This window comes from Oncorhynchus mykiss, chromosome 17, assembly GCF_013265735.2.
Source record: "Oncorhynchus mykiss isolate Arlee chromosome 17, USDA_OmykA_1.1, whole genome shotgun sequence".
Lineage (NCBI taxonomy): Eukaryota > Metazoa > Chordata > Actinopteri > Salmoniformes > Salmonidae > Oncorhynchus > Oncorhynchus mykiss.
The window spans coordinates 27,799,457-27,811,544 of record NC_048581.1 but is presented as its reverse complement, the minus strand read 5'-3'; the positions used below and the strand labels follow the sequence as shown (position 1 = coordinate 27,811,544).

General features: G+C 41.4%; 1 protein-coding gene across 4 annotated transcripts; it reads right to left on the bottom strand.

Annotated features, from left to right (window-relative positions):
* Positions 1-6,148: 6,148 nt before the first annotated feature.
* LOC110493588 (UPF0575 protein C19orf67 homolog) lies at positions 6,149-11,061 on the bottom strand. 4 transcript variants are annotated; one of them, XM_036949554.1, is made up of 8 exons: positions 10,777-11,061; positions 9,905-9,977; positions 9,543-9,741; positions 9,195-9,339; positions 8,791-8,891; positions 7,946-8,182; positions 7,582-7,746; positions 6,149-6,690 (listed from the first exon to the last, which is right to left on the bottom strand). In XM_036949554.1, the coding sequence occupies exons 2-8, from the start codon at positions 9,951-9,953 to the stop codon at positions 6,540-6,542; spliced, it is 1,047 nt and encodes a 348-aa protein (XP_036805449.1). In that variant the 5' UTR covers positions 9,954-9,977; positions 10,777-11,061; the 3' UTR covers positions 6,149-6,539. The 4 variants fall into 4 exon arrangements, with proteins under 4 accessions (XP_036805449.1, XP_021423619.1, XP_036805451.1 ...); XM_021567944.2 differs by having other exon boundaries at positions 7,582-7,743; positions 10,777-11,060; XM_036949556.1 differs by having other exon boundaries at positions 9,905-10,000; positions 10,830-11,056.
* Between the last annotated feature and the right edge of the window lie 1,027 nt (positions 11,062-12,088).

Below are 12,088 nucleotides of genomic sequence, written 5' to 3'. Positions count from 1 at the left end.
AGCCCAAAATTCTAAACATACTGTATTGTCAGCAAAGTAAATGTGTTTATCTAATCAAAAACCATATGTTAAAAACACAGATTTTCAGGCTACACCATAAAACAATCAAATGGATGGTTATTGGTTACATTGAGAATCAGGCTCCTCTATATGGATTTAAAGAAATATATCAGAAATAAAAGTCATAAAATACATGTCTTTAGAATAAAAAGTCATGCAAAATACATAAAATAAACAATGTTTATATTTCAAATAAAATATTACAGAGAACATTGTTTGGTGCCAAAACATAGCCTCTGGTAAGCTATAAATACACATCCTGTATCCCAAAATGGAAAATAAGACATGCTATTAGACAGGCCACACATGTTGTCTGTTTGGGATCTGAGGTAGGCTTTGTTGTTATATCTACCTCCGTGTAAATGTGTGTGCGTCCATACGTTTGGTTTGTGTGGATGTGATTTCTAGTATCCGCGCCTGCGACAATCCTCCATCCACAATTCTTTCTCAGTTTGTTGGGGGGGAAAAACAAATCCCAGAACCAGCCGCAACCCTTCTTCTTCTCCTCCTTCTTCTTTTTATTATTTTCCTCCTCCATCATTGTCATCCATCCCTTCATCCAGAAGGGCTCGGGTTCCTGTGAACAAAGAGAGTTGGTGAGTCGAAACTACAGGCACCTTAATTGGGGGGGACGGGCTCATAGTAATGGCTGCAATGGTATCGAACACATCAAACACACGGTTTCCATGTGTTTGATGCCATTCCAGTTACTCCAATCCAGACGTTATTATTAGCCCACCTCTCCTCAGAAGCCTCCTGTGGTGGGAAAAAACCTCAGGAAGCCATCACCATCTGCAACCGTTCAATGCTGAAGCTGCAGCTCCGTACAGGACAGACAACATTCAAATTGACCGATATTATCAATGAGACAACACAGAATACAGTGTAGCTTACCTTCTCAAGTGGGGTGAGGAGTAATCTTCATTCTGTCAGCGCTGGCTTTCTCAATGCAAAGCTCCAGCTTGGTCTTGTCTAGGGGACATGGAAATGTGACAAGATAGGACATTTGAACGGAAGTGAAGAGTTCAAGTTGTTCTTGTCCAACTGGTTAGCTGACTGTTACATGTAGCTGTACAGCATGTAGCTGTCTTGGTTGTCCTTGGCGAAGGTCAAGGTAGACCTCAGGTGAGCCATGACCTCTCGGACCATGATATCGCAGACCAGCAGAGACCGTATGTCTGGGTATAGCTGGGCTTTAACCAATGGCCACTCATGGAAAGTCCTGAAGTACTTGCTCCTGATAGAGAGTGAGACGTCTTCTAAGAATTTGGCCATCTTGTCTGGCTCATCGTTGAGCTTCTTCAGAGTGCGTAAGAACAGTCTTTGGTTCTGGTATTTCAGTGCCTCTTTCTGAACCTGGATATGTATGTGCTCTACCATATCATTGCAAAGTGGGACGTCTTCCCATGAACCGTATTGCTGCTTGATTGTACATGAATCTGGGAAGACAGAGTCATATACTTTCCTGACAAGAATAACAGGAACAATGTCAAGGTTTGTCACCTTTGGTTTGTTCCTCTCTGTCTCCATCTGAGCCTGGTCTTGCACAGGCTTTCCCACAGTCCTTTGTGGTTACCTCGAAAACATCAGTCTGTGGGAACTGCTTCAAAAAGGCAGCCTGACTGACATCGAGAGCAAGAGGATTATCAGGCATTGTGCTGCTTGATGTTACAACCTCTTCATCGTCTTCCGCAACAAAGTATTTGGGGTTGATCCAGACTACATCTCTGTTGGAGGAACGAGGCAGAGAAACACGATGGATGTATTCCAACTTGATGTGGTCATTCAGGGGGAAAGCCTTCTGGAACAGTGTCAGTTTCCCGACCCGGGACCCGTAGTGATTGTAGATGGTCTTCCTAAGGTCCTCGGGTAGGTCTACTGCAAAGAGCTTGCTCTCCATAGCCTCTTCGCAGCTCCTAGATATTGGACACTGTGGGCCGAGGACTTGAAGCGGATAGGTGTCACTGATGCCCTTGTACACCATCAGGATCCCCTCACAGATAGCGCTGAGGATGGTGGAGATGATCACCTTGTCCTTCATGGCAACCAGTTTTTTAAATCTTGATTGTCATGCCAAACTGATGTATCATGGCAGTCTGCATGTGCAACACAGTCTGCCTCATGTTGGAGAAAGGGAGGGCACAGCTTTTCATCCACAGATACCTGGAATCTTCCTCAAAATGTTAAACGCAACAGAGGCCATTTTAACGACCAGTAAGAGCAGAGCCTGTTGGTCAAGCTGTTTAGTACCGTGTCCGTTCATTGGATGAAGTTTAGATATAAACTTCACTACGAAGTCACTGAATAAGATCTCTGCTAATGATAAATCTAGCAGGTAGAGGACAAATGTTCACCATATCCTGACTAATACATCTTTCCCCTTCGTTGGCAGCATAAATAACAGGCACTGTCTTAGCAATGCATAGACCTACGAGATGAACAATGTACCTTGTCAAGATGTGTGACCCGATTCCCAGTGCTCTCGCCAGCACAGGTTTTGGGCTTAGCACCTGCTCCAGGTTGTTGATGACAGCCGTAGCCACCTCATAAGTGTCAATGCACTGCTGACCGTTAGACAGCTCCTCCTTCTCAGTGACCTCGAGGGAATTCCAGGGAATAGACCACAGAAGAGCTGAAAGGCTTGGGGATCTACTTGAAGAAGCACCTGGGTGAGGATATGCTTGACGGTGGAACCAAGTACCACAATCTGCTTCAGCATGATCTTGTATGCAGTCTTCATCGTGGTCTCAGTGTCTGTGAGGGCCGTTTGGAGTATGGGACATGTGCTAAGGTCAAGGGCCTCAACCGTCTTCTCCTTCACATAGAATAGAAAGAGAGGCATTGTAATGGCTTTACTACCTGCACTTAGAAAAAAAGGTGCTATCTAGAACCTTAAAAGGTTATTCTGCTGTCCCCATAGATAACCCTTTGAAGAACCCTTTTTGGTTGCAGGTAGAACCCTTTATACAGAGGATTCTATATGGAAACGAAAAAGGTTCTACCTGGAACTACAAAGGGTTCTACCTGGAACCAAAAAGGGTACTCTTATGGGGACAGCCAAAGAACCCTTTTGGATCCCTTTTTTAAAGAATGTAGTACATAACAAAAATGCACAAATAAAGGATCCAGTCTTACCTTGTCTACCTGGCTCTCAAGGACCTTCATGACATAACATTCTCAGGATGAGGGAGGATAGGGGATCAGGTTTGCAACGAGGACTTCAGCCTTCTTCTCCTGGGCTTCTCCATCTGCCAGCAGGCTGTTCATGACCTCCCTGACCTCTTGTGGAATCTCCACCTGGGTCTGGCTGAGGAACTCGACCAGGAGCATCTCATCTCACCTGATCTCAGGTTGGGCCTGTTTCTCTGGGATCATATCTCCTGTGTCGCCACTCATCAGAACTGCAGAACCAAGAGGCTCAGGGGAAGGAATCGATGGCTTGGCCTTATCAGTCAGGAGCTGCTGCCCCTCCATGTTTACCTTCAGATGGAAGTTCATACTGTTCCTTTGTGAACTAAAGGTGCAATAACAGGTAAATAAACAGTCTATGTGGGTGGTAGCAATGGTATACTACATATCAATGGTGTACTATAGTTTAGGGAATGAAAAAGTATGAGTATACCTCTCCTGGAGGCTGGTGACATTGGCTTGGTGTCACACTCAGCTCTCTATGAACTTCCTGCTCAATCTCACGAAGTCTCTGGCGACCCTTCACCTTCAGCATCTGTACACACAGTAGGAGTTTAATATTAGCAGTGGAATCACACAGGACATTTTATTTTATGGCCATGACAATGTAATTTTGTTCAGGATATCACAGATTTATAATGAATGTGGTCAGCCCAAAATGTATTAAATAGTAAAGGAGAACATCAAAACAGATGCATATACACATGAGAGCTATTGTATAATTAATGGCAAACTTACCTGCTCATCAAGGTAACAATCGACCCAAGAAGACCCTTGGATGTATGTAGTCATCCATATTTGCTCCAAGTTATCCCCAGGAGACCAGTAAGCTAGAAAATATTTATTTACAGAAAACTCAACTAAAAACTTCAAAACTGTGCTAGAACTAAATCCTAAATAAGAACTAAACAATCAAGCAATTGCAACCAACACGAGTGCTGTATTATAGCAGTCTGAATTCAGAATACATGTGTATGAAGATAGAAGTATAGAATGCTCAAATATAGAACTTTAGAATCTTTGTCAAACATACAGTGAGCTCCAAAATTACTGGTACCCCTGTCTGGGAATGCACAAACAATACTTAAAAAATATAAACAATATAATTATGGAGATAAACTCAAAACACCAATATGTGAGAAATACTGTACTTTATTTATGTTTCAATGGAACCCACCAAAATCATACAATTATTTAATACAAAATACATTTCACCAAAATCAAGGTTTCATAATTATTGGCACTCCTCATTTAGTACTTAGTGCCACCACCTCTGGCAAGGATAACAGCATGGTCTTTTCCTGTAATGTTTGAAAAGGTTAAGGAACACATTTGGAGGGATTTTGGACCATTCCTCTATGCAGATCCTTTCAAGATCCTTCACATTCTTGGGTTTGCTCTTATCAACTGCCCTCTTCCACTCAGCCCACAGGTTTTTGATTGGATTGAGGTCCGGGGACTGAGATGACCATGGCAGTACATTGATTTTGTCACAGAACCCTTTCTGTGTGGATCTTGAGGTATGTTTTGGGTCATTGTCTTGTTGGAAAGTCCACATACGGGCAAGTCCCAGCCTTCTGGCAGATGCAACCAGATTGTCTGCAAAAATTGCCTGATACTTGGTGGAATTCATTACGTCATCAATCTTAACCAGTGCCCCTGGACCTCTGGAATTAAAACAGCCCCAAAACATCACTGACCCACCACCATATTTCACTGTGTGTATGAGGTGCCTCTCCTTGTATGCATCTCTGTTTCGACGCCAAACATGCCAATGCTGTATCTGACCAAAATGCTAAATTTTGGTCTCATCTGACCAGAGCACCTTCTTCCAATCATAATTTAAATGATGTTTGGCAAACTCCAAGCGCTTGCGTCTGTATCTTGGGGTCATTAAGGGCTTTTTTCTGGCAACCCTTCCAAAGAGCCTGTGGTTGTGGAGGTGGCGTCTGAGTGGCGTCTTTTTAAACCTGGTGACCCCAAGACGCCACCAAGGCCTGCAATTCTTTCACAGTGATTCTTGGGGATTTTGTTGCTTCTCTTCTCACAATCCTCCTCCCTATCCTGGAGGGCAAAATGCATTTGCGTCCTCTACCCATGAGGTTTTCAACTGTTCCATATCTTTTGAATGTTTAAATAATTTCCCTGGCAGTGCTCAGTGGTATATTCAATAATTTGTGGATCTTCTTGTAGCCATTACCAGATTTTTGAAGGTCTACGACCATCTGTCCCTTTTGAACTTTTCTTTTCTTCATGGTGTTGGATGACAAAGGGATATTGCATGTGTGTTACCTCATTTTTATACCCTAGTGAAAAAGGAAGTGATGTAATGGCGCAATATAGTTTATTAACACTTAGGTAAACTTAAATAAGTGGAATTTAATTCCTGGTTTAATTTTGGTAGATGTTATTTACAATAATATTTAAGGGTGCCATTAACTGTGAAACCTTGATTTTGGAGGACATTGATTTTTAATTAAATCAATAAATTATTTTGGTGGGTTCCATTAAAGTTTAGTATTTCTCACGTTGGTATTTTGAGTTCTCTATAATTATATTGTTTATATTTTTTAAAGTATTGTTTGTGCATTGCCAGTCAGGGGTGCCATTAATTTTGGAGCCCACTGTAAGACATTGCGATGTCACCACTAGATGGTTCAAGTGAGCAAAAAATAACTGCGGCAAGGAAAAGTATTCTGAAACAGAACGGTCTTCATTCTGCCTAGTTGTCACAGTTGGCTATTTACTCCATTGTTTTCAAACAAATAATTTACACTTTAAGTACAGTACTGAGACCCCATGTTTTTAAAATATAAAAGTATTTTTGTTTAATGAAACACAATAATATATTTTCAATAAATTGTTCTATTTCATAAAATAATGCTCCCGTACAAATGAATGACAGGTCAATACTTTTATTCTTAACATCATAAAAAATTATTTCCAACAACCACACAATACAGTAATACATTAGCGCTCAATAAAACCTTGAATATGAACAGACATCAGATACAGTTCAAATGTATCACTAGCTGGTAGGGAATTGGTAATAAAACTTGCTGTCTTTATAAATTATATTTGTTTTTATACAATACCTAAGGAACCATAAGGAAAACATTGGCTAGTAGGAACGAGAGTTCAGCCCTTAAAGTCCTTCCCAACAGTTACTTAGATTTGAAAACATTAGCCGAACATAACACAATGTAAAACTAACAATAAGTCATGTTAAATCCTTTAATCAACGAGAACATGATATGACCAAAGGCAGTACTAGAACAGTGGCTTGTCTGTTATGTTGTTTCATGACTGGGGCCTGCCACTGGGCTCTGTTGAGAAAACAACACCCCCACAAGGCAGTCAGTAGCGGTGCAGGCAGAGGGCTCCTCCGCTCCCAGACACAATATCCTGTGGTACCCAGCCTGTGGAACCCAGCACAACACCCTGGAATGAACACACACACATTTTTTAAAATTAATTTCACCTTTACTTAACCAGATAACTTGTTCTCAACTAGACTCTCATTTTACAACCGTGACCTGGCCAAGATAAAGCAAAGCAGTGTGACACAAACAACAGTTTCACATGGAATAAAACAAACATGCAGTCAATAATACAATAGAGAAAGTCTATATACAGTGTGTGCAAATGAGGAAGGATAAGGGGGGTGAGGCAATAAATAGACCACAGTGGCGAAATTATTACAGTATAGCAAATTAAACAATGGGGTGATAGATGTGCAGAAGATGAGTGTGCAAGTAGCGGTACTGGGGTGCAAAGGAGCAAAATAAATGACAATATAGTGATGAGGTAGTTGGGTGGGCTATTTACAGATTGGATATGTACAGGTGCATTGCCGAAGTCAAGGATCCGTAGGATAGTCAGTTTTACGAGAGTATGTTTGGCCGTGTGAGTGAAGGAGGCTTTGTTGTTTGTTGTTGGAGATGCTTAATAGGAGTCTGGAAAGAGAGTTTACAGTCTAGACAGACACCTAGGTATGTGTAGTTGTCCACATGTTCTAAGTCAGAACCGTCCAGAGTAGTGATGCTGGACGGGTGGGTAGAGCATGCATTTAGTTTTGCATGCATTTAAGAGCAGTTGGAGGCCACGGAAGGAGAGTTATGGCATTGAAGCTCGTCTGGAGATTAGTTAACAGTGTTCAAAGAAGGGCCAGACGTATACAGAATGGTGTCATCTGCGTAGAGGTGGATTAGAGAATCACCAGCAGCAAGAGCGACATAATTGATGTATACAGAGAAAAGTTACTCTTAAGTATTCTTTAAACAAGTCAAAGATGAAAGAGTGTTGCGTAGCGATCTGAGTGTGACTTTGTACCATTCGTAGATGTCATCTTTTATGGGTTCAGGCTGCGTTTGGACCCACTGACCGATTGACCACATCTTAACCACATTGCCTATAGCAACCGTCTCCCCTTTACCCTCTCCATCGCCCCCCTCAGCTGGCTCCTCAGGGACTTCCTCGTAGCACAGGAAGTAGCTGCTCGAGAAACACACACGCAGTCACACAGAGGCAGTGAGATGCCATCTGATCGACTGTTCTTAGGCCTGAATTTCAAAATGTACATTGTCATTGAACATCTCAGTTCAAAAGAGTCCCAAAGTTCACTAATATTACAATGATTGTTTATTGGCATGTTATGCCTTACTTTAACCCTTTCTCTACCCCCCCTCTCACTCACTACTCTGTCTCTGTGGCTCGCTCTTTCCCTGCTACTGGCCTGTCCTCCTCTGGATGTCCTTCCTTCTCGCCACCCGTTTCCTCCTGTAGGCTCTCGCTGGGTCTCTCCACATTCCAGCGCATGCGTTTGTACAGGCCAGTGTGGACCCCAGCCAGGTACGGGGCTAGACGACAGTACCTGTATATGGACAGTCCCACACGGTCTATCTGACACTTGCCAATGTAGAAATGGGAGACACTGGAATGGAGAGAGAGGGAGAATGATAGATACATAAATGGTTGGATGAAGGATTGTGGAATGAATGTCAGACGAATGAGAATAAGGGTTGACAAGTCCATGCATCTGTCCTCTATATACTTGGGTCATACTCCACAACGTTCCATTTGTGCATCTAAATACAGGTATTCAAGAGTAGGTGTTGGTACATAGCGTCGCTGTCTGATGAAAACCTTGCAACTAAAATCGTGTTGAAAGCACTAACTCTCAATGTAATCTGAACGTTTCATGACTCTAGGACCAAGAAAATGTATTCAAAACAGCTTCAGAAATATCAAAATGTAATTTATTTCTTGAAAAGTGTGTTTTGGAGATGATGTTTTTACCCGACAGCGGCGATATGCATTTGTATGTGCATCTGTGTGTTTGTGGTGGCTCACAGCCTTCAGATGTTATGTTGTAAGTACCAGAGGAGGCTGGTGGGAGGAGCTATGCCGAATGGCTCATTGTAATGGCTGGAATGGTATAAATGAAACGGTATCAAACACATGGAAACCCCAAGTTTGACTCCATTCCGGACATTACAATGAGGCCATCCTCCAACCAGCCTCTTCTGGTAAGTACAGTACCTGGCCGGCTCAGCCTCCTCCAGAGAGAGAAAGTCAAAGGAGGCACAGGTCAAGACCAGCTGCTCCAGCCTCGCACACAGCTTCTGGGAGAAGTCTAACAACTGGAGAGATGGACAAACACATAAATACAGACAGACAAATACACACACTTACTCCATACACACCACTCTCAGTCTACAACGTCGCTCTTGATCCTTCTCTATTAGTTCTCAAACCTCTCCTAAGCCTTTATTCTTATCCAAAGTTGATTCACAGAGACATTTATGTTGGTTTGAAGTGTAGAATACATTTAATATCAATAAAGAGTGCAAAGGGAAGGGATCACTGCCTCTACCTCACTTTCCAACCAAGGTGCATGAATTAAGGACAGATTCATATGAGTAGGCTTGAGTTGAGGCTCTTACTCGTGAGCGGATGTACATGGGTAGAGGCCTGCGCTGGGGCAGGGTGCTGCGAGCGGTCGACTCCAGGTAAGTGAAGTAGGGCTGACAGGTCCGCAGGAAAGTAGGAACCACGCAAGCAAAGCTTTCCTTCTGCAGAATGTCACTCCTGCAGACAACACACACACGGTTATGTCACAGGACAGGGCTTCATTATGTATTACTTTAACCCCTTTGATAAATAAACAACACATTTAAACCCTACTAGATGTAATTGCATAGTTAAGCTGCCCTATTCATTGACTCACCTAACCTCTACCTATCATTATCTTAGACTGCATTAACAACTTTCCTAACTGACTCTAACGTTACCTGTATAAAAGGTTTGTTTGAAACTCATCTGCTTTAGTCAGCAGGTACTGGAATTGCTGTTCAATGGGTCTGAGCTTCTGATCCATCATGTTGATGTCCTGGCATGACGACATGGACTCCAAATTCGCATCACCTGTGCTGTCCACTTGGTCGCCACATGAGGGCGCCAAAGCACTATCCTCTACATGCGCCACAGAGTCTGAGAAATTTCGGGAAATTATTTGTTGACTTGAGTTTGATTAGCCGAGTCAAATCAAATTGTATTGGTCACATACACATGGTAAGCAGATGTTATTGCGAGTGTAGCACGTTTTTTGGGTACATAATTATTAAGCTACCTAGGCATTTTGACAGTAACTCACCTGTGTCTGGTGATGATTCAGGATTATTTTTCGTCTCCCCCTGTTCCATGCTTTCTTTGTAGCCTCAATACAGCTAGAAGGAATTGACATCTTAAACTATAAATGTAATAACATGTATATAAGAAACTGCCAATATGTTACTATTCCCTCTGCTAAATATACTGGAATGCAGCCCTAGGACAAGTGAACTGGAACAAAGTATCGCTGTTGTCTGGCAAATATTGTGTATCTAATAAGGTGAAAGAAGTATCATACAAACTCATTAATAGAATCTACCATAGAAAGACCTCTATTAAACACAGATTCAAAATAGTTACTGATAACAAATGTGTATTTTGTGGTTGTGACCCAGAAACTCTTGACCACTTATTTTGGGACTGCTCTAATGTCAGAAGATTTTGGAGTGAGTTAGAATATTTTATTTTAAAATGAACGACAATTAATATTACATTTGAGAGTCTGATATTGTTATTTTTTTGATCCAAATGATATGGACCCTGATTTAACTTTCATTCATTTGTTTATTTTTCATGTCTGATTCTTTATCCATAAAATGAAGTGGGCAGAGAACAAACCCCTCTTCACATTGTTTACGATAGAATTTAAATATTATTTTGAAATTATCAGTAAGTGTAAAGACCAATTAATAATAACCCATGTTCGCTTTCGGTTGACACCTCGAAATCCTTCATTAGCTAGCTAGCTAGCTAGCTTTAGCTTGTTAGCTAGCTAGCAACTGCAATTTAAGAAACTTTTCTTGTGTGTTGTATTAATTGAAAACTTCACAAGTTGTTACAACTTTCTACGGGTACTTAGCCAGTATTTTCACGAATTGAGGATAGTTAGCTATTAACTAACTAAGTTACACCTACGCCACTTTCCCCACTCCTCTGAATCATTGTAGAGCTCATGTGCGGCGCCTTACACCGTCGGTCCAAGAACTTGACAAGTACGGTTTTCAACTGGTCTCCGTCTCTAGCCTCCTCTCTTTCCCTTGGCTTCTACATCTGACGCTCAGCCCCGTCTCAACTGAATTTGTCAGTCTGCAGGCTAGCCTAGCGCGATAACTACTACCGTGAGCGCGTGAAGCAACCACTAGAAAAAAAAAGCGAGCGGAGCCCTTTGCTGGCCGAAACATGCACAAAACCTCTTGACAGTTATGTGGGCTTATTTATATACATAATTGGAGATAGACAACCATTCTGCCTATGCAGACTAATAAATCAATTATTGCAAAATGACAAACAATTACCATATATCTTACACCACTGTCATTGTCAAGCTAAATATCATCGTTTGTTGGACAACACTGGTATGAAAAAAATATGCTTTGATTTGTCAATATTAGTATCCATACTAGCTACATGAATATAGTTATTCTAACTCTAGTATACTAATTCTGTTATTCTAACTCTATTATTCTAACTATCAAAAGTTCAGAAGTTAGTGTGCGGAGTGCAGACTGATGACAATCGGCTCGACATCGATTGATGTCTCTTTCGGTTCTTGCCACCAGAGGGAAACATTGATATATAAAACCCCATTGAATCAACGTGATTTGGGTTACGTTAGAAACTTTTTTAGAGATTTCGTAGATGATCAGAAAATGTATTAATCTCCCGGCCTGGTCACTGTGCGCTGTTGTAGTTGGCGTAATAGTGTATGTTGTCATGACATAATACATGAGCCTATGACGCAAACGCAGTCAACAAATTATTAAATTGATTGGCTCAGTTGAGTTGATAGTTTGCATAGGACAGTCATCCTCATGTTCAAAGACATTACTTTGCCTGGACAAGATAATTCTGTGTAACTGTAAGTATTGTATTAAAATGTTCAAACATTTTATAAAAAATGTGTTTGTTTATTATTTTTCTATCGTTGTACAGGTCCAATCTGAAGGATGTCTTAAATAAAATGGGTAAAAGTCATAAACGGTTGAGGAGAGTTCGTCTAAAGGTAATTCTCATATACGAATAAAAACATGTTTATCTGTGTGTCTCCGTAATGGGGAATTGTTTTTGTAGTACAACCATATGCCAGAGGTTTTAAAACCTCTCCTAGAGGACCCCCAGACATTCCACTGTATTCCACAGCTAGCACACCTGATTCAACGTGTCAACTAATCATCAAGCCCTTGGATAGGTTTTAATGAGGTTTGCTTGTTTAGGGCTACAACAAAAT

Bases quoted from the DNA above. Each gene is read 5' to 3' on its own strand.
- LOC110493588 (XM_036949554.1), bottom strand. From the start codon at position 9,953: ATGGAACAGGGGGAGACGAAAAATAATCCTGAATCATCACCAGACACA. The intron at 9,742-9,904 runs GTGAGTTACTGT...GAAATTTCTCAG, and splicing joins TGAATCATCACCAGACACAG to ACTCTGTGGCGCATGTAGAG. The intron at 8,892-9,194 runs GTAAGAGCCTCA...CCATCTCTCCAG, and splicing joins CCATGTACATCCGCTCACGA to TTGTTAGACTTCTCCCAGAA.